Genomic DNA, 22782 nt, shown 5'->3' on the forward strand with positions numbered 1-22782 from the left:
ATCTCACAAATTATATTTTGACTCATGTATTGAGAAAAATCTTTGTACACAGACAGGGAGTAACTTTAATTAATTTAATCTGTAGTGCATTAGTTAGAAAATGACCAGAATTCTCCTTTAAGAAGCCACCTGCAACTCTCCCCTAAAGCCTGTCAGCCACCTCCAACTGTGGCCTCTCACTCCTCCTCCTTCCTCCTCCTCCCTCCCTCCCTTCCTCCCTCCATCCTCCAGCGCACGATGCTCCAACACTGCCATCTAATGGCATCAAGCCACTGTGAAGCCCCGCACTCTGAATGTATAGAAAACATTTATTTCTAGTGTCCATACAGTGTTTTCTTTCTGCTCTCTCTGCTTTTTTTTTGCTCATGTTGTTTTTTCGCTCTCTGTCCTCCTCCCGTCCTGTCTTGTCTTGTCTCTTCCTGTCCTGTCCTGTCCACCTACCTGGTTTATTTCTTTTTCTTTTCCTTCTTTTTTTATTGTTTTTTATTTCTTGTGACTTGCCCCATGTTGCTTTCTAAGAGAGGAGGGTGACGATGAGGGCGCCCATCAGTTCTGCTGCTCGGCCTCGGGCTGCAGCAGCCCCTCCTCTCGCTGAGCGGAGCTGGAGGTGTGAAACTGACCGCACAACGACTCGCTCGCCCGCCGTTTACCTGTGAAAAGACGATCTCACTTTATGCTGCCAGAAAAAAACAAAAAACGGAGACCTCACTGTGTAACCAAAACAAAAAAGCATGCATCTTGTAGTGTTTGTGAGAGTTTTGTACTCTGTGTGCTGTCATTGATTTGTTCATGTATCATATGGTTTGTGAGCCGGTTTCTCGATGTTGTCGTCTTCTCTCTGTATTTCTCTCTCTCTTTGCTATTTAATTCTTCACTTGCAGCCATATCAAGCTGTCAGAACGCATCACCTATGTCTGCTCATTACTGTCGCACTCATGCTTATCTTTAGATCCACTAGTTGACTCATGTCAGTTCTGATGTGCTCGCTAGTCATTATTTGTTATCTGTGCAAACTGCTCCTGTCCTACGACCTCCTTCTTGTACCATTATGACTTGTTTGTTTTATAACATATTCATCTGACTTGTTTCCGCACACATTACCTTGTTTATTCATCGCCTATCCTGTTGGTTTGACACTGAACAACAATAAAGATCTACTCTATATTTCGTGAACACACTTCATTCCTTTCGTTTTTTCTTTTTTTTTGAAAGAAGCCATCTGAAGGTGAAGTATCTATCTATCTGACTGTCAGTGTAATTGCTCAGCCACAGGAATGTGACTCGCACACACCCGCTTCGTTCGGCTGCTCCTCCGTCACAATGTACTGTACTCATCCAAACAACGATCAATTATAGACGTTCTATTTACAGCCTTATTATTGATTATAGTGTCTGTGTCTAATCCCTGAATGTTAATGATCACACACACACACACTGTTATTATGATAATCTCTAATTGTGGATGAAAATCTACTTTATAAACTTCCACAGTTCGTCGTGTCATTTTTTCATTTGGACGAGAATCAAACTTTTGTAGCAGGAAGGAACCGACAGTTTATGACACATTTATGTGAATTAATTAATTTTAATTTTTATTGGCCTTCCTGTTGGTGTTACCTGCCACACAAGTATGACACATAAATAAACAATTTAAGATTACTTTCAGTACTCAACTACATATCGCTCTTCGTCTCGTTGCCCAAGCCTTTTCAAGAAATGAAGAAAATGCAAATATATTCAACTGAAAAAGATGTTTTAGCTTCTCAGCATCGTCTAACCACACAAATTCGTAATTTGGATCTGCTTTACTAAACTATTTCATTCTCCAATCTCCACCTCTTGGATGTCACATAAGTTACAAATTCTATCGTCTTCTGCCAACATATCTGCCTATCTCAATATGAACCCACATTTATATTACAGAAAATTGTTAAGTATCATATTTTAATGCATTTTTTATTGCACTTTTATTGCTTTCATTTTCATTCATGCAGTCGGCCCGTCAGGGTGAAACCAAAACATAGAAGCAACAGAAAGAACAACATGTTTTAATAAACGATGCACACTGTCTGCCCTGTGTGTGTGTGTTTGTCTGTCCCTTCAAGCTGCTTTGTCGTGATGTGTTTGTGCGTGTTGTGTTGTGTAATAAATGTTTTGTAAAAAAGTCTTGAAGTCATGAAGAGAGGCAGGCAGGGAGGGAGGGAGGGAGGGAGGGGGAAAAGCCTGGGCAGGGTGAGGGAAGTTCATAGCTGTCAAAAGACTGTCAAGAATGCAGCTTGTACAGCTTTGCAGGGCGAACGAGCACCAGTGTGTGTGTGTGAGAGAGAGAGAGAGAGAGAGAGAGGGTGTGTGTGTGTTATTACGCTGGCCCAGTCAGTGTGGGACCTTTCTCTCTGACAGTAGCAGCATGGTAAGAACTGAGACTTTATTTATTTATTATTTTACTACTTTTCTTTTCTTTTCTTTTATACTTTTATTTCACTTTTCAAAAACATGTAGATATACTGAGAAAAAAATGTTGTTACTCTGGTGTGTTTGTACCGCGGCCTCCGCTGACACTTGTACAGAAGAAAACCTACAGAGTCACTGAGCCATCACACACACACACACACACACACACACACACACATACACACATGTGGTGTTTTTAAAAAGAAAGAAACATTTGCATTTTTTTTTTTAAACAAGCAAAACCAAAACCTAATGATATGAGCAGTGAGTGATGGCTGCTGACAGGCGCCTGTGTGAAGGAGTGTACGTGCCGTTCAGCTGACAGGTTACATACTTTTCAAACTCTGGCTGCTTTTTACTGTCAAGTCTTGAGAAAGTGCACACGCAGCATTTAGCTGGAGAGCAAATACCACAGTCACCTCCTGGAACAACTCTTGTTAAAATTACAAACTTAGCTGCAAAGAAAAGAAGTTGTCAGATTAAATGTGGAAAGTGCTGAGAACAGTTTCACATGTTGTTGCGTCAGATGCCAAGTTAAAAACGTCACTACGCTCAGGATGGAGGAGTCGTCCAGCGCTAATCAGAGTTTACTTTATTTTTTTTGCATACCCGCCTGTGTATACAAGACTTATCTCTTCTGTCTGTCTTGTTGCTGTGCCAGAGATGATCTGATAAACTTGTGCTTACAAAACACGGTCATGCTTTTTATTTTTTATTTTGGCTGCATCACTGCAAACAATACGGTGATATTATAGAATTAGAATGAACTTTTCTTGAATTTCCCGCTCTCTCCATATCCCACATCCTTACTCTGTCTTTTTTATGATTTCAATCTATGAATTTTTTACCTTATTTCCATTGTCTCTATTATATCTCCTCGTTTTTGCTAATTTTTGCTCATATAACGTTGGTTATGTAGCACTTTATCTCTTTTTTTTTCTCTAGCCATAGAAATTTGTCTTGTTGTAATTAGTGACAGGGGTGGAACTTATGTACAAGCCAATCGGCTTTGTTCCCTCCTTGCACCATCAAATATAAATGTGTGCTAAATAAATAAACCTAAACCTAAACAGAGTTTTAAAATGGTAGATTTTATTATAATGAAGTGAACAGTGTGTGTGTGTGTGTGTGTGTGTGTGTGTGATGGGAAGCTGACAGACGGAGACAGTGAAGTGGCTGCAGAGAGTTGGCGGCTCAGGAATCTGACCCATGAATGATTTTGATTGTCTCCGTTCTGTCGTTTTGTCCTGTGGGGGGCCACAAAAAGACGAGACAAAGATCCCAAACTGTTCCGGTTGTAGATTTGTGTTTTTTTGGAGTCAGAGGACATTTGTGTTTTCAAGTTTGTGTTTCCCAGTCTCTCTCTCTCTCTCTCTCTAACTGAAGTTAATAGTCAATCCTCTGCAGCTCACACATCAACAGAGTCATTATCGCTCAGAGGATCCATCCTGCCCGAGGCCGTTCTCTGCCTTTCTCGCCCCCCACCGTTGTGTCGATCTGATTATAAGCTTTGGGAACAATTGGGAAAAATTGACACAACAGTCAGAAAGGCAATTAGGAAAAGCATATGAGATAACGACGCTGAGTCAATGCTCAGGTGAAAATGAGTCAGCAGACGGATCGATGCGGTTATCGGCATCTCCATGGCAGGTTAATCCCCCCCCCCCCACCCCCACCCCCAGTCTCCATGTCCTGCTGTGTGGGTTCGATGGCACTGTTAGACCCACTGCTGCTCTGTTCATACACACACACACACACACACACACACTGCCAGCACATCAATATTATATGAGTGAAGGCCAGGAGTCGGGGGACTGCTGGCTGCTGCATTTGGAGTTTATGTTATACTTTACTTTTCAGCTTCCCCATCGTCTGCCCACTTCCTTTTATTCATTTTACCACTAATCAGTGATCACTCTCCCTGTTCGTTAGACTTTCAACCATCTGTTTCAGCTCCAATTAAATGGTTGGAGGTGGTGGAAGTACTTCATGACGGAGCCTCTGGAGAGGAGAGAACCCCTCTCCCTCTCTCTGTCTCTCTCTGGCACTGTAACGGGAACACAGGGATTCTTACATAAGTAATGAGGTGCAGGTGTCAGCTGCGATATGGCCGCACTCATGTTTTATACAACAAACTTTTTCTTTTTACTCGATATCATCCTCCACCTCGTCTCACAACATGGTATTAATGGCTGCAGGTGAAACCAACTGAAAGTCCTGTTTTAATGCATGCATGCTCAGGGGTGGGTTGTACTGTAGAGGCCGTGCATGGGTATAAAAATAAAAGTCAATGTTGAAACAGAATTAATGTAAAGCTTAGAGTTGGAGAATGAGTATGTTTCAATGTGAATCTGTCTCCAAGTGCTCAGAGGCAGAAATTCAGAAATGTGATATTTGCACAGGTTTTGCTGCAGAGAGACGAGAAAGGAGAAAAAAAATCACTGTGGATACAGTCACATAATCCATAAAGTTGAACTCTGATTCAGACTCAAGAGAAAATATCACAGTCTTTGAAGGTTTTTTTTTGGTTGTTTTTTTATGGGCTGTGAACAGGTGACAGGTGACAGGTGACGTGGAAATGAAAAATTATTCCAAGAATCAAATGAATGTTTTTTACGAGATCCGGTCTTAGTGGCGCTGGCTGATGTTGTGCTGCTCACGTGTATATTTCGGTGGCTGTGACTCAGTTTTGAATGAAAATACCATCTGTGCCTGAAGATGTGGATGGCAGGAAGTTACAGAGCGACTGAATCTATAAAAGCTACCTGTTGTTGGCACTGCGCAGACCGACTCGGGTGGCTTCTTTCCGTTCCTTAAAAGGGAGCAGTGCAGTTTTAACGGCGTCTCTGCAGAGGATTTTTTCTTTTCTCCAAAGTTTAAATAAAAAGACAGAGATTTAAAGGGATAGTTCAACATTTTGGCAAATTGGCCCATTGCCATAATCCCTATAGTCATAGCAGTAGGTTCGTTACATTTAATTGTCGGTGCAAACTATTTTTAGAACAGCGGACAGAGCTACGCTACGGAGGCTCATGGGATTTCTTGGTTTCCCTCATCAAACTCATCAAATACACAATCCAACAACTCCACAACGCTCTGGTGGACAAGTTGTGACCTGCACATTCACCAATCACCACGCTATGAGATAATATCAGCGGTTTTGCATGAATTTACCTCTAAAACAACTCTGTCTGGTAATGTTCTGTTATTATCTCATAGCGTGGTGAATGTGCAGGTCACAACTTGTCCACCAGAGCGTTTTGGAGTTGTTGGATTGTGTATTTGATGAGTTTGATGAGGGAAACCAAGAAATCCCATGAGCCTCCGTAGCGTAGCTCTGAGCAGCTTGCGGCTCTGCTCCGCCGTTCTAAAAATAGCTTGCACCGACAATTAAAGGTAACAAACCTACTGCTAAAACTATAGGGATTATGGCAATGGGCCAGTTTGCCAAAATGTTGAACTATCCCTTTAAAAGTCAAAACAGCCCAATGAATAACAAGTTCTGGACAACGCCGTGCTCTTGCGTGGTTACATTTTGTTGTGTTCACTGTTTTCATAACAAGACATGTATTATGCAGACTGTCATTCACAACCTGTGGAGCATCTTCAACACCCACCTCAATGGCGATAACAGTCAATACATTGTCATGGCAACTACGCTTCTCTTCCTAACAACTGCCTCACCGCCCACAGAGGTCCCACAGCAACCGTCACCAGGCAACCCCCTCCCTCCCTCGTCTCAGTTTCTCTATTTAAGGAGCAGAGGAGGTGGAGGAGGAATGATAAATGATGCTGCAACAAATAAATAAAATTAAAATTAAGGAAGGGGGGAGTGGGGGGGGGGTGCTGATGGAGTTGTGCACCCAAAAAAAAATTGCAACTTGTAATTGATTTGCTTAAAATGGAAACAAAGCACAGTTGTTAATTCTGTGATGAATATAAACACATATTAACAACTCGGCCTAGTTGTGGTGATGTGAGTTTTCCTGCAGATGTCAGAGTTGTGTCTCTTCTTATTTATTTTTTATTTTTTGTACATGACTTATAGTATTATGCAACAAAATGGAGCTATGGGCCTACTCAGTGTTATTGTTCGAGTCGACAATAATTTAGCTGGGTCATGTGTTGCTTGAAGGCACAGGATGTCCTGCTGAAAAGACCCTGCATTGTAAAACATTTCCCTCTCCCCTCCTCTCTGGTGTGGTGTTTGTGTTGCAGTGATAAGAAAAAAAAGAAGAAAAAAAAGCTGCAAGATCAGAACTATAACCGATTGAAATACCTACAAGTTATTTCCTCGTTCCCGGTCGGAGAAGTACTTTTCTTTCACTAACACAGGAAGTCTCTGCGACCGACGCCAGCAGCAGGCGTTTGGCTGCTGACCCACTCAAGGCCAGAATGGTTCACATTCACATCAACATGGCACCACTCCTTTTTTGTCCATCAAATTAATGCATGACTCAGAGCCGGAAGTATGCAAAATGGTAGAAACCAACCGCACACACAACACAAGATTTGCCTATTTAATGAAGTGAATGCAATGCCCAAAAAACACCCCTGACTTGACCCCGGCTCTCTCCTCACTGTGGGACAGCTGACAGAAGGGGGTGTGGCTAAACTGGAGCAGGAAATGTAGGCTGGAGCATGTGACTGTAGAAGCTGCTGTGCTCTCCCTCTCTTCCCAGACTGTGTGGATTTTTTTTTTATATGAGGCAAAAAGTTTTCATGACACGGGAGGATTTATGGATTTACTCGACTCCTTGGCGCTCTAATAGGATGGATCCCCTTTAAGTGTTTTTGTTGTTTCTGTGGTTACTAATCGTAGCTGCTTGTTGTTGTAATGTTATTATTACGTCTTCTCTGTGATAGACTACGTGAGAGTCAAGCCGGGGAGAAGAAGTGTCGGGCGGGGAGAGGAGGAGGATGTTAACTGTTTTGTCACAGTGAGCCGTGTTTTGACACCTGCTCCTCTTAACTTTTTAACAACCTGGTCTTTCCTGTCAGCTAATGGTGTCGCTGGTATGTGACAGTAGTGAGGTCGGTATGTGTGTGTGTGTGTGTGTTTTTTTTCCTTAAAAATGTACGATCACTGCTACACACACACTCTCACTCACTCACAGAGGGGAAAAAGAGATAGTGGGAAGACGACACTACAAAGGCTGAAGGTAGTAGTAGTAGTAGTATATTAACTCATCCTCTGGACTCATTAAAGGAAGGAGACAGAGGGCAGAGGCCTTTACCTCTATTGGATCATCAAGTGCATGATATAGACAAGGATTGTTGTCAGGTCTTTACGTAATAGGAATTTACGGATGACATAAGTCCACCATGAGCTCCTCTAAGAGATGGTTAGCGTCACGCCGCTCGAAACTCTACATGTAAGTCCTTAAAACTCACATCTTCACTGCTTTCTGTGATTCTTTCTCTAGTTTGCTCTTAAAGGGATAGTTTAACATTTTGGCAAATTGGCCCATTGCCATAATCCCTATAGTCATAGCAGTAGGTTTGTTGCCTTTAATTGTCGGTGCAAGCTATTTTTAGAACGGCGGAGCAGAGCCGCCAGCTGCTCAGAGCTACGCTACGGAGGCTCATGGGATTTCTTGGTTTTCCTCGTCAACCTCATCAAATACACAATCCAACAACTCCAAAACGCTCTGGTGGACGAGTTGTGACCTGCACATTCACCACGCTATGAGATAATAACACAACGTTACCAGACAGAGTTGTTTTAGAGGCAAATGCAGAGACTGCTTGCTAAAAAACTGTCCCCGACGGAAACGCGCATCAGTGGTTTTGCATGAATTTACCTCTAAAACAACTCTGTCTGGTAACGTTGTGTTATTATCTCATAGCGTGGTGAATGTGCAGGTCACAACTTGTCCACCAGAGCATTTTGGAGTTGTTGGATTGTGTATTTGATGAGTTTGATGAGGGAAACCAAGAAATCCCATTAGCCTCCATCTAGCGTAGCTCTGAGCAGCTCGCCGCTCTGCTCCGCCGTTCTAAGAATGCCAAAATGTTAAACTATCCCTTTAAGGTGACATATGATTCATTTTACACATTGTTTTACCTTCTGTTTCTTTCCCCCCTCCTCAGTGTGGAAGGAGACTCCCAGTGTCCAGACACGGGCGCCCACAAAGACAGCCCGTTCAGCCAGACACCTTACCTGCGCGGCTCGGAGCGCTACAGTGACGGCAGCAGCAGCGGCGTCGGTGGCATCGGCGTCGGCATCGGCGTGCCCTCTGGCAGCAGGGGCCCTTCATGCGTGGCCGCCTCCAGCTCCGCCAGCTTGGCCTGGGCGCTACGAACGCGTCACCAGCCTGCGAGTTTGGCGCTTCGCAAGCAAGAGGAAGAGGAGAACAAGAGGTGCAAGGCGCTCTCGGACAGCTACGAGCTCTCGACGGACCTGCAGGATAAGAAGGTATCGATGCCGGTGGTCGTGTTGCAAATAGGGATGTCACGATTATACATTTTCTTGGTACGATTATTGTCAGAGAAATAATCACGGTACTATGATTTTCACGATTATTATGCATTAATTAATTTTACAACACTATGAATGTGTAAAATCAAATATAGTCAAAATATAACTACATTACTCAATGTTTACACAAAATATTTCAAGTATCTATTAATATATGACCAGTTCTTAATCCCCAGGGGAAGTGTTTGAAATATTCAGGTCATAAATTGTTATCTATACCAAATGTTTGTGTTTATTTTAATCGTTTTTTGTTTTGTTTTGCTTTTTTTTTTAATTAAAAATGACATGCTAACATTTAAATTCCTACCAATTCAATGTTACGTTAGTCAAATGGACCAGTATCTGTGCATTTACCTTTAGTTTTGCGCACATCTGCCGACAGTAACAGTATTTAGGAATCTTTACGATTAATTAACTCATTGAGTGCCGCGCTCCTTTCCAAAGTTTTAGTCAAGTGTACCGGCAATTTAGACCATTTTTGACGGTTTTTGTAGAGCCACAGTGTATTCTATATTATTGCCACCAACACATACTGTGGCTCATTCGAAAGGTGAAACTTTCTGCTTCAAATGGCCACAAACCGTTTGTTTCTGCGTGCCTCTGTTCCTGAGAAAAGTCAAGCTAAACATGGCTGGGTTTCACCAAAATCCCTCCTTTTTTTCTAGAAAAGGAGATAGAGCGTCTTTTATGAAAGGTGCTCTGTTTGTGCCTGTCGCTCTTCTGACACTCGCATTTCTGGATCAAAGGGCTTGTGTAAGATAAATATATACAACAATTGTTGTTCTATGAGTTTTTGGTCGTCATCTATTTCAGTTCTGCTCGTCGTAGAGTCCCCAAATTTACACATACAGGTGTGTTAAAGTGTCTATTTTCATAATTTAAAAAAAAAAGCAAAAAACTTAAAATTACGCATGGGAACGAAAAACGAGAAATTACGTGGTTGGCACTCAATGAGTTAATTGTGGCGTTTAACCACGATTAATTGTGAAAACAAGTAATGGTGACATCCCTAGTTGCAAATGTTTTATGTGAGAGGTGAATCGTGCATCCAGAGAGTGAATATGTAATCTGCCTTCTTCTTTGTTTGTCTCTCCCTCCTCCTCCTCCTCCTCCTCCAGGTGGAGATGCTGGAGAGAAAGTACGGTGGCTCCTTCGTCAGTCGCAGAGCAGCGCGGACCATCCAGACGGCCTTCAGACAGTACCGCATGAACAAGAACTTCGAGCGCCTCCGAAGCTCGGCCTCGGAGAGCCGCATGACCCGGCGCATCATCCTGTCCAACATGAGGCTGCAGTATTCCTTCGACGAGCGACAGCCTCAGCAGCAGGCTCAGACGCAGACCAACTTCACCCACAGCGTGGCCATCGGGCCGCCTCACTCCCCCGACACAGACCGCCCAGGAGATTACACTCACCTGGAGGACTCCTTCTCCAAACAGGTAGCTTTTCCTTTGGGTCAGAAAGTCATTTAGTTCCTCTCAAACTCATTTATTCAGCCCTAAAGGTATTTTTAAAGGTGAAATATAACTTTTTGAAGGCTCTTTAACAGATATGTGGGTGTTTGTCTTGCCTTCCGGCCCCTAAAAATGTGATAATTGACATAAAAATCTGTAATGTGCAGGTTCCCTAGGTTGAAATCCATGTGGTTTTATAAACTGTTCCCTCAGATGTCTTCCAGTGATGTAACTAGCTTTTGAATTTGCATAATCCCACCCCTACCTGGTACCAGTAGAAGGGGCGGGGCAAACAGTGGCTCATTTGCATTTAAAGGGAACTATTTTAATCTGTGGAAAAGGGACAGAATATGTCTCCTTTAAAGATGCAAAACCTGCAGCTGACAGAGAAAGTGCATGTGCAGATCATCCAATAGCTGCTATAGAACTGTAATTCAATAGCAGGTACTGTGATTTCACTGTACTTCTGTATCCACCCTTTTCCGAACGCAACGTAAACGTTAGCCGGTTTTGCTCTTCCGGTGGAATTTTATGTTTACGTCTCCATGGTTTCGGTAGTCGCGGTAAATGCATGGATGTTTTTTTTTTTCAATGGAAATCTGTAAAACGCATGGATCATCACACCAGCTTTTAACAATGGATATCACACAAATTGACATCCGTGTTAAAAGCCAGTGTTATCATCCATGCGTTTACCGCAACTATTGGTGCGTTCCAGGCAACTCTTAACTCATGTTTTTCCGACCTGTTCCTATGGTTACCCGTTGGAACGTACAGTCAAACTCGTAACTTCCCACCTGTGAACTCGTACTAGATCAATCTACTCCCAGTTCCCAGTTGTAACTCGTAACTTGTCTGGAACGCTACAAACTCGTAACTGGTGACTTGAAGTTGTGACTTACGGATTCAAAAGCCTGCCTGGAACGCACCATATGACAATGACTGAAAACCATGGAAAACGTAAACGTACAATTCCACCGGAAATGCAAAACCGCCTCCGGTTTTTACCATAGATGACGTTCGGAAACTTGTGGATAAGTGACAATAAAGGCCGATTCTGATTCTGATTCTTTAGAACCAAGTCTTGTTTCCAACACACAGGTAGGTTGATGCAGGAAGCAGCAGGTCGTGCTCCCGTGTCTTCAGACCCACTAACTACCAACTTTTCCTTCCTTCCTCTAGGTCAAGTCTCTAGCTGACTCGATAGACGACGCCCTCACCTGCCGCGCAGGTCGCGATGACTCCCAGGAGGGCAGCAGGGAGGGCGGCGGGATCAGCGAGGACTTCGGGGAGTGCGTGTGGAGCAGCAGCAGCAACCCGTCGTCCCAGCGCGGCCTCGGGGAGCGAGCCCGCGGCGCCGGCGGGGGCCTCAGCATGCACGGCGACAGCACGGCCACCTCGTACAGCGACGTCACCCTCTACATGGACGACGGCATGCCCTCCTCGCCGCTGTCCCTCGACCGGGCGCCCAGCAGCACCGACACCGAGTACTGGGGCCCCGGCGGCGGCAGCAGCGGCGGCGGCGTCGCAGGCCGCGAAGACAGCCGGGACACGGAGGGAGGCGGCAGCAGCAACAGCCGCCGCAGCACGCCGTGCACCGAGTGCCGCGACTACCGGCTGCGAGGCGCGCACCTGCCTCTGCTCACCATCGAGCCGCCCAGCGACAGCTCGGTGGACATGAGCGACCGGTCGGACCGCGGGTCTCTGAGCCGACAGCTGGTGTACGAGCAGGAGTCGGGCGTGGGAGCCGGCTCGCCTCAGGGAACCCTCAAACACTCGCCCAACGCCGCCGGCAACGCCCAACGCGCCTCCTCCACGGCCGCCGCGCAGGGTCAGACCCGCGCGCCGGGCCGACCGTTACCCACGCACATCCCCCACCAGGTGGCCGCTCACCACCACCACCACCACCACCACCACCCCATCCACCACCACCAGTACCCCGACACGCCCTCGTCCTCCTCGTCGCCGCAGCAGCCGCCCACCACGCCGCTGTCGTCCTCGTCCTCCACGGCGGCGCTGCCCCCCGGCGTCGGCGGCCTGGAGCAGCCGTGCTGCTCCGACGGAGACAACGACTCGCTCAACTCCACCACCAACTCCAACGAGACGGTCAACTGCAGCTCGGGCTCGTCGTCGCAGGACAGCCTGCGGGAGCCGCTGCCGCCGCTCGGCAAGCAGACGTACCAGAGGGAGAGCCGCCACAGCTGGGACTCGCCGCCGTTCAACAGCGACGTGGTGCAGAGGCGCCAGTACCGCATCGGCCTCAACCTCTTCAACAAGTACGACGTTTCACTAACAAACACAAAATACTTCTTGATAACAGTCTGGATCGTCGTGATTAGGGATGTCACAATTACTTGTTTTCACAATTAATCGCAGTATTAAACGCCACAATTAATTGATTGCAATGATTCCTAAATACCGTCACTTTCCAAAAAAAGATTATGTAGCCTATGATTAGGAACCATATCGGCAGATGTGGCGCCAAAGTAAAGGTAAATGCACAGATACTGGTCCATTTACCTAATGTAGCATTGAATTGGTAGGAATTTAAAGGGACAACAAGGAGTTTCTATTTGGTTATAAAAAAGTCTCACGTTAATGTGGATGAATCTACGCTACCCACACTTGTTAATTGGCCCATTTTCGATATGGTCCAACCAGCTTTCTTTACTTTCGGTTTCGTGGCGAGTCATGAGAATAACGCCCCCGAATCGCCGTTTATGGTTGGAACTAAGACGGTATCTGATCGTCTTCCAACCTCTGACTTTAATTCTTGATGAATGAAAACATGAGTCCGTCTTGCGCCGGTCAAAGAATTTCATGGTGCGCGGAGGCTCATAAATGTAGTGTGAAAACGCTTCGCTTTTCCAAAACTCCTCGTTGTCCCTTTAAACGCTAGAGTGTCATTTGTAATTTTAAAAAAAGATTTAAATGAACTTGAATATTTCAAACACTTGCCCTGGCGGATTAATAATTGGTCATATTTTAATAGATATTTAAAATATTTTATTATTAGTAATGTATATTTTAACTATATTTGATTTTACACATTCCTAGTGTTGTGAAATTAATTAATGCATAATGATCGTGATAATCGTTGTACCGTGATTATTTCTCTGACAATAGTCGTACCAAAAGAATCTATTATCGTGACATCCCTAATCGTGATAAATCATTGTGAGGAAACATGTGTTCACTTGACTGCAGGAAGCCAGAAAAGGGGATCCAGTACCTGATTGAAAGAGGGTTTGTATCGGACACTCCGGTCGGGATCGCTCGCTTCATCCTGGAGAGGAAGGGGCTCAGCAGGCAGATGATCGGAGAGTTCCTGGGAAACCGACAGAAGCAATTCAACAAAGATGTTTTAGAGTGAGTATGGGAGTCTGTACATGTTTTGATCCAACTCTGAATGGATCAAACTAAACAAAAACAAAGCTCAGGCAAGTTTAAAGGGATAGTTCAACATTTTGGCAAATTGGCCCATTGCCATAATCCCTATTATAGTCATAGCAGTAGGTTTGTTACCTTTAATTGTCGGTGCAAGCTATTTTTAGAACAGCGGAGCAGAGCCGCGAGCTGCTCAGAGCTACGCTACAGAGGCTCATGGGATTTCTTGGTTTCCCTCATCAAACTCATCAAACACACAATCCAACAACTCCAAAACACCTTGAAAACAACTTCTGTCTGGTAACGTTCTGTTATCTCATAGCGTGGTGAATGTGCAGGTCACAACTTGTCCACCAGAGCGTTTTGGAGTTGTTGGATTGTGTATTTGATGAGTTTGATGAGGGAAACCAAGAAATCACATGAGCCACCGTAGTGTAGCTCTGAGCAGCTCGCGGCTCTGCTCCGCCATTCTAAAAATAGCTTGCACCAACAATTAAAGATAATAAACCTACTAGTATGACTATAGGGATTATGGCAATGGGCCAGTTTTCCAAAATGTTGAATTATCCCTTTAAGTTTAACTTTAAACCTTTATTTATAACTCATTTTCAATGGGGCCGAGTGCACAAAACAGAAGTCACGAAAAATACAAGCATAACAATTCACAATTTATCAATCAAAGCAAGAACAAGTCATTTCACACTGTTGAGCAACTAGTTGCTTAAATTCGTTTAGGGATGGTGGAGAAACCAATTTTAAGGTGTTTTGCAACGAGCTCAAGGAGTGTGCAGCGGCAATGGAAAAGGCAGATTTGCACCTCGAGAAGAAACCACTCATTGTGTCGAGTAGAACAATGATGATGATGGGATGAGGATAACAGAGAGGAGATGTAGTCTGGAGTGCTTTAAAAATAAACAGTAACCAGTGGTGTGACGTGCGATAGAAGAGGTTAGACTCACCTGTGCTGTGTGTGTGTGTGTGTGTGTGTGTGTGTTTCAGCTGTGTGGTGGATGAGATGGATTTCTCAGGTATGGACCTGGACGACGCTCTGAGGAAATTCCAGGCTCAGATTAAAGTTCAGGGAGAAGCCCAGAAAGTGGAGAGGCTCATAGAGGCTTTCAGGTTTGTTTACTGCTATCCAGACAGAGAGAGAGAGAGAGAGACCAAAGAAAAAAGCCTGTGTTTGACAGTGTTTGAACCGTTTTGCTTCTGTCTCTCACGCAGCCAGAGATACTGTGTTTGTAATCCAACCCTGGTGCGGCAGTTCCAAAACCCGGACACCATCTTCATCCTGGCCTTTGCCATAATCCTCCTGAACACGGATATGTACAGTCCCAACGTCAAAGCTGAGAGGAAGATGAAACTGGAGGATTTCATCAAGAATCTGAGAGGTGCTGGACTACACTACACTTCATACAGGATTTTATGAGACACATATCTATGATGGCTCTATGAATTATTTAATACTTTGTAACTGTCCTGTTTAACAAACCTGCTGTTAGAGCAACTGCAATATGGAGAAATCACAGTATAATGTCATTACAGGAAAAGTACACTGCAAAAACTCAAAATCTTTCCAAGAATATTTGTCCTTTTTCTTGTTAAAATGTCTCATTTCTTGTCAAAACTAATCTCTTTCCACTTAAAATAAGACTCATCACCTAAAAATGAACTTGTTTTTAGATAATTTTCACTTGTTTCAAACAAATATTCACTTGAAATAAGTAGAACAATCTGCCAGTGAAAGTTTTTTGTGCTTGTAATAAGGAAGAAAACCTTGTTACACTATCAGATTTTTCTACTTATTTCAAGTGAAAATATGCTTGAAAGAAGTAAAAAAATGTCTAAAAACAAGCTACTTTTTATGTGAGGTTTCTTATTTTAAGTATAATGAGATTTGTTTTGAATAGAAATGACATTTTGACTAGAAATAAGACAAATATTCTTGGTAAGATATTTGAGTTTTTGCAGTGTATTTGTATGAGTTTGAGTTGTCTATTTAGTGTGTGGTGTTTTTTTAGCCTCTCTGTCTTGCTCCCTCTTGTGTGTGAAACTGTTAATATTCACCAGATTCTTTCCATTAGATAAACTCTGTAATTTGTGAGTTGCACAGAGCGGTTTTAGTAAACATCATTTCCTAAACCCCCCTCTCTCCCCCTGCCCCCCGTCCCTTTCCCCTCCTCTGTCTCCACCCAAGGCGTAGACAATGGTCAGGATATACCCAGGGACTTGCTCGTTGGGATCTACCAGCGGATACAGAAATGGGAGCTGCGGACCAATGACGACCACGTGTCCCAAGTGCAGGCGGTGGAGAGAGTCATTGTGGGAAAGAAGCCTGTGAGTTTCCTTTTCATTTTAATTTCTCCTTTATTTATTCAGGGAAGGTCAATTGAAAGCAAGCTCTCTTTTTCAATGATGCCCTGATTACAAAAACACAATTTTTACAATCAACAAGGTCATGATCCACAATTACATACAGGCTGTAAAACATTCAATAATACGTTTTTAAAACTATCTAAGGAAATAAGATGATCCAGTTTCAGACAGTTTTGTAGGTTATTCCACTTTTGGAGGGCATAAAACTGAAAGGCAGTCTTCCCCAATTCTGTCCTGATACTGGGAATTTGTAAAACCAAGGTGTCCTGTGAACGAGTGTGCAAGTTACAAATTCTAAATGAGATTAAGCTGGTAAGATAAACAGGAAAACTTTCAAGTAAAGCTTTGTAAATAAAAACCATGCAATGTTGTTCCCTCCTTACACTTAAGGATGGCCATCCAACCTTATTATAAAGAACACAGTGATTCCTCAAGACGAACGGACTGTGAAATCATTTTGTAACCAAATGAGACAATATAAAGGTTTATTTTAGTTGATATGTTGTCAGCTGGAGTTAAAAGTTCAATTCTTCCTCTCTGTAGGTGCTGTCTCTCCCCCATCGGAGGCTGGTGTGTTGCTGCCAGCTCTACGAGGTGCCCGACCCCAACAGACCTCAGAGGACAGGAGTGCACCAACGAGAGGTCTTCCTCTTTAACGACCTTCTGGTGGTAAGACTCACACCGATACAGTCGTGGTGCCTTTCAGTTAAAGGGATAGTTCAACATTTTGGCAAATTAGCCCATTGCCATAATCCCTATAGTCATAGCAGTAGGTTTGTTACCTTTAATTGTCGGTGCAAGGTGTTTTTAGAACGGCGGAGCAGAGCCGCGAGCTGCTCAGAGCTACGCTATTCTTGGTTTCCCTCATCAAACTCATCAAATACACAATCCAACAACTCCAAAACGCTCTGGTGGACAAGTTGTGACCTGCACATTCACCACGCTATGAGATAATAACAGAACGTTACCAGACAGAGTTGTTTTAGTTCTAAAAATAGCTTGCACTGACAATTGAAGGTAACGAACCTACTCCTAAAACTATAGGGATTATGGCAATGGGCCAATTTGCCAAAATGTTAAACTTGCCCTTTAAAAGGCTGTGCAAGATAATGCAGGGAATCTTCTCCTTGTCCATTTGTCTTAGACATGCTGTTATTTTAGTTCACCTCAGACGGTGAGGTTAGTCTTTCTAAGATCAAAGCTGACATGGACCCCATTTGTGATCGACAGGATCCAGCCGCTCTGTTACACATGTAACGTGTCTGAAGCTTTGCACTTTCTGGCAGTCCATCTCTGAGAAATTTTCTAAGGTTTTTGGCCCTGTCTCATTGGTGTGATTGATGTGGGAAAGAGCTATGTTGGCTTTCTGCTCTCTCCTAGCAAGGAGACTGATATTATTGAAATGGAAAGACCCAGCACTTCAACATACAGTCACTGGATGGAGGAAATCATGTATCAGATCAAGTTGTAGAAGATCAGATACACAATCATTGAGTTTACTAGAACGTTTTATAATACTTGGTTGGCAGCCTTTCTTAGTGTTTGTTGAAGATATGGAGGCCAATAATACAGTACTGTTTTGTTTGTGTGTATTAAGTGTCTGGCTATGTGAACTCTGTATTGGTATTTGAGGAAAGGGGGGTTTAGTTCCCTGTTTTTGTTTGGTTGGACCTGTGTTAAATTGAATTGTAAAAAACAAAATAAAAAGACCTTGGTAAAAAAAAAAAGTGTGCAATAAAAAAAACAACTCTGTTTATCTTGTGCACCAGGTGACCAAAATCTTCCAGAAGAAGAAAACCTCAGTGACTTATAGTTTCAGACAATCTTTCCCTTTGGTTGAGATGCAAGTGCACATGTTCCAGAACTCATGTAAGAAAACAATCCGTCCGTTTTTCACATTTCAACTAATTTAATTCCCAATTAATAATGCCTGAATGTTGATTAATTTGTTTTTTATTTCTCTTGTGTCTGCATCTGTTAGACTACCCTCATGGAGTTCGTCTGACCTCAGCGGTCCTGGGAGGGGAGAGGAAGGTTCTTATCGTCTTTATGGCACCCAGTCAGCAAGACCGCACCCGCTTTGTTAGCGACCTCAGGGAGAGCATTGCTGAAGTGCAAGAGATGGAGAAATATAGAGTTGAATGTGAGTGTTCGCCATCTGCTGGCCATTGGTATGAACTGCAACTTCTGTAAAAAAAAAAGTCTGTTTCTGAGGAACTGAAAGAGTTTGCCGTGGTGTGGAGGTGTTAAGGGATAGTTCACCCAAAATTCAAATTTCTTTCTCTTTCTCATTATCTACTCACCCTCATGTCAACTAAGAGCTGTGAGAAGTTTCAGAGTCCTCCGTGCCTTCTCTGAGTTACGGGGTGGGGGGGGTCCGTGCAGCAGTATTTGTCCATATAATGGTTGTCAATGGATACCAACTTTCTTCATCCAAAAAGACACACCAAAAAACATCCAAATACCTCCATGCTGCTCGTCTGTAATGTCCCTCTTGTATTGAAGTCCCGACATGAGAAATTGTTCCGAAAAAAATTAAATAAGTCTATATTTTAAGCTTCTTTGTAGCGGAAGCTCCCAGTGTCTCAGTTCACTGCTCTTGTTGGGGCTTCAATACAAGACAGACATTACAGACAAGCAGTATGGAGGTATTTGGATGTTTTTTGGTGTGTCTTTTTGGACGAAGAAAGTTGGTATCCATTGACAAACTGCTGCGCAGACCCCCCGTAACTCAGAGAAGGCATGGAGGACTCTCACAGCTCTTATTTGACATGAGGATGAGTAGATAATGAGTGAAATTTGAATTTTGGGTGAACTATCCCTTTAGTTGTTTCCTGTTCGGGGCTCATTTTAAATTGTGTCCTCTGTGTTTTATTCACAGCGGAGTTAGAGAAACAGAAAGGCGTGATGCGGCCAAGCTTGCTGACTGGAGGCATGGTCGGAGGCGTAGGTGTGAAGGGCGACGTGGTGAACGGCACCATGGGAAGAACGAGTTTTGACGACAACTGCTCAGTGGGTGAGGGCCTGAAACGCACAGCGCTCAGCTCATCTCTCAGGGACTTATCGGACACAGGTGAGACCACAGAGACGGCTCGTTTCTATTACTTTCCTGAATTAAAAGGTTTTTTTTTCTGTTTCTACTGCTGCTACATCCTGTTCCTCTTTCTCACTGACACTCAGACTCAGACAGCTTATCTTTAAAAAAAAAACAAAAAAAAAACATGTCGACCTTTCCGCTCTTTGCTAACCTGACTCTTCCTCGGGGGGCTGTGCAGGGAAACGTGGTCGCAGGAACAGTGTTGGTTCTCTGGACAGTACCATGGAAGTAAGTCTAGATGTAGACTAGATGTCACCTTTGTTAGACTCTTCGTACATTTTCCCCTTTTCTGGTGCTTTCTTATCTTCCCAGGCACGCTCAGTCAGTGTGTGTACAGTGTGCATATACTAGATGGTGTGCGCGTGTACATGCATGTGCGTGTTCAGTTGTCTCGCCATATGTTCCTGTCCTGCACTGACCTCCTTTGCATGGCCGTGAGCGTTTTGTATTTTTGCCCCCAGCATGTTTCTCCTCCTCCAGATAGAAATATGTCCCATGTTTGTCTGGTGATGTAAGTGGGTTGGGGGGCTTCGCTCTTGGGATAGACCGATGAAGCAGCATAAAATATTTTTTCGATAACTGATATTGGCTGTTTTTTCACCAATAACCAATAAAATTAATTAATTGTTAAAGTGACTACGAGGAGTTTCGGAAAGCGAAGTGTTTTCACTCTACATTTCCCATGGGCCTCCACGCGCACGATGAAATTCTTGGAACGGCGCAAGACGGACGAAAGCGAAAACATTTGCCAAGAATGTTTTTATTAATCAAGAATGAAAGTCGGAGGTTCGAAGACGATCAGATACCGTCGTAGTTCCGACCATAAACGGCAGCGCCCGGGAAACCGAAACTAGGAAATGCTGGGCGAGTCGACCACTAAATAATAATGTCAAAATAACTATAAGACAAAACGATATATTTATCGAAAATGGACCCATTAACAAGTGTGGGTAATGTAGATATAAGACTCTTTTATAACCAAAAGCAAACTCCTCGGGGTCTCTTTAAAACGCACTCCTTTGGCTCTAATGTCACCGCGCTTCCAAAGCGTCACCAGACGAGAAGTTGAGCCATGGTTAACTTTAGGGTAATTAGCATAATTTAGCAATGACGCGGTTCGGCCGCAACCTGTCAGAATAGAGATGTCCGTCACACTACATTTTTTTTCTTTTCTTTTTTTCTCCTTCGGCTCCCCAATGACCAGCGCGATCGAACTTTGACGTCAGTCATGTGACGAGCGACCAAAGTGGCTGAAAATATTTGCCGTTTTGGAAGCTGTCGTGCCTGAAGCGCATCCTCGAGCGTTTTTTACACTTTGGAAGCTTTTGGTGTGAATGCACAGTAATAATCGGTATCGGTATCGGTAAATAAACAAATCGGTCGATCCCAACTTTGCTTGACCCCCCCCCCCCCCTCCTGCAGTGCCGTTTCCAAACCATGACGATGCTTTTTTTTCCTCCCAGGGCTCCATCATTAGCAGCCCACAGCCTCACCAGCGCTACCCGCTGCCGGGCGTGATCCCCGGCTGCTACGCAACAGAAGACTTCCGGCCTCACCGCCCCATCCTGAGCCCCGGATCGGGGGTGGGGGGTGGGCCGGGGCAGCAACATACCACTGCTGGGACAGGAGTTGGGGGAGTCTCCAGCAGTGTAGAGAGAGCAGGAGCGGGGGGGAGCGGCGGTCCTGGGGGGAGCAGCAGCAGCAGCAACAACAACAGCACTGGCTCCTTCCTGGGCTCACTATTCGGCAGCAAACGCGCCAAACCGCCCGGGCCCCTTATTCCACCGGGGCCACCTTACCCCGCGCCTGTGCCCCCACTGACTACGGGAGGGCCCCCCCTTCCTCCTCACTCCCCTTCATCGCTGTGCCAGCTGGAGGGGGGGCCTTCCAAGATCCAGGCGCTGCACGCACAGTACTGTCACGCGGCCGCCGTGCAGCCGCCGCCACCTTACTACCATCACCATCGCTACCACGTCCAAACTGTCCCGCCGCCGCCGCTGCCTTTGCAAGGTGTGGCGGTGGCGGCCCCCCCTCATACTATACAACGAGGCCCGCTGCTGCCCTGTCGGCCGCCGCCGCTTGGCCCTACGCACGTCCAGCACCCGCAGCTGGCCCATCTCTCCCAGCTCTCCCAGCATGGGCTTCCGGGTCGCTACGGCAACATGGTGGTGGGATGTCCCCCCCCCCTTTCTCCTCTCTCCCAACACTCCCAGAACCCCTCCCAGCCCCAGTTCGCCCTCTACCACGTGCAGCCCACACACTCTGTCCGAGGGGGGAGCGGCGGCGGCGGCCCTGGCTGCATCAAGCAACCCCTCACCTTGTCGCACTCTCACCCGCACCCCCACGCACACTCCCACTCCCAAACGCACCCCGGACACGTGCACACGCCCCACCCGGGCAGCAGCCACTCCGCCACGCATCATCAAACACACTTCATATTCGGCACGCTGCCGCACAACCTGCCGTCCGCCTCCGTCAATGCGCATCATCACGCAGCAGCTGCGGCGGCAGCGTCCGCCGGCCCGTATCTGCCCCAGTACCCTCCTCTTTCTTCTATCCCCCCTCCCCCACCACACTCCCCTTTACCCCCCCCTTCGTCCCCCCTTACCCCTCTTACACCTCTCTCCCCTCACCCCCCCCAGCACCCCGGGCAGCCTCAGCAGGGGCCGCCGCAGCAGGTGACGGGAGCTGGTGCGACAGGTACAGGGGGCAGCAGCTCCAAATCCAAACCTATCAACCGGATAAGTACCGTGGTGTGAGCAGGGTGTGGGGCGGCGGCGGCGGCGGTGGCGGCGGCGGCTACGGCTACGGCTACGGCCCGCGGGGTCAGAGGTCAGACGATAGAGGTGGCGGCGGGGAGGCGGCAGGCAGAACCAGCAGGGCGAGAACCAAATCTGCCCGGACGGAGAGTAACAGCAGCAGCGCTAGCGACAAGAGGAAACGCAGTTTGCTTCGTCTCTGTTACTTCCACCTCCGTTTCCCACACATGTAGGCGGAGATTAGGGGATGTCACGATTACTTGTTTTCACAATTTTTTTTTTTTACACATTATAAAACCTGCATAAACAATGAAAATAGTAAAATTAAACATTGTGCAGGAGAGGTAGAAGCCAAAAAAGGCTTATAAAAATACCTCCCCTATGTAAAAAAACAACAACAACAACAGTGGTGGTCCTCAGAGTGAGAAGACTTAATTAATCGCAGTATTAAATGCCACAATTATTTAAAGGGATACGCCAACATTTTTTTTTCGTGTCTTGCCTCACTCCCGAGTTCATGACCAGCAGATAGACACCATCCTTTCGACTGTGTGTACAGTAACAAGGACAACAAGGGATACGGGCAGAGCTGGCGCACCGCTAATTAGCTTAGCTCAAATGCTGGAAGTGTATAGGTAGTGTTAGCCTGCCTCCTACCTGAGAAGAAATCAGCAGTCAGAAGCTGATTTCGTTTTAGCTCTAAACTCTGTAAATATATCACTTTATCAACATTTCAAACATTTTTAGGCGAGAAAGTAGCTGTTTAGATCAGCAGTGTGT

The 22782-nt window shown here is 45.2% G+C and overlaps 1 protein-coding gene across 1 annotated transcript in view; it reads left to right on the plus strand.

Annotated features, from left to right (window-relative positions):
- The window catches only part of iqsec2b (IQ motif and Sec7 domain ArfGEF 2b), a gene marked incomplete at both ends in the record, with an annotated part of 42091 nt that extends 20089 nt beyond the window's left edge, over positions 1–22002 (plus strand). Inside the window, 13 exons of the mRNA XM_083975268.1 lie at positions 8545–8869; positions 10051–10368; positions 11566–12659; positions 13591–13752; positions 14770–14892; positions 14995–15161; positions 15968–16107; positions 16690–16815; positions 17916–18015; positions 18128–18289; positions 19028–19219; positions 19422–19471; positions 20707–22002. Coding sequence (XP_083831394.1) covers positions 8545–8869; positions 10051–10368; positions 11566–12659; positions 13591–13752; positions 14770–14892; positions 14995–15161; positions 15968–16107; positions 16690–16815; positions 17916–18015; positions 18128–18289; positions 19028–19219; positions 19422–19471; positions 20707–22002 — 4255 coding nt within the window. The remainder of the gene's footprint in view (positions 1–8544; positions 8870–10050; positions 10369–11565; positions 12660–13590; positions 13753–14769; positions 14893–14994; positions 15162–15967; positions 16108–16689; positions 16816–17915; positions 18016–18127; positions 18290–19027; positions 19220–19421; positions 19472–20706) is intronic.
- Positions 22003–22782: the final 780 nt, after the last annotated feature.

This window comes from Trachurus trachurus (assembly GCF_905171665.1).
Source record: "Trachurus trachurus genome assembly, chromosome: 7".
In the NCBI taxonomy this organism is placed as follows: Eukaryota; Metazoa; Chordata; class Actinopteri; order Carangiformes; family Carangidae; genus Trachurus; species Trachurus trachurus.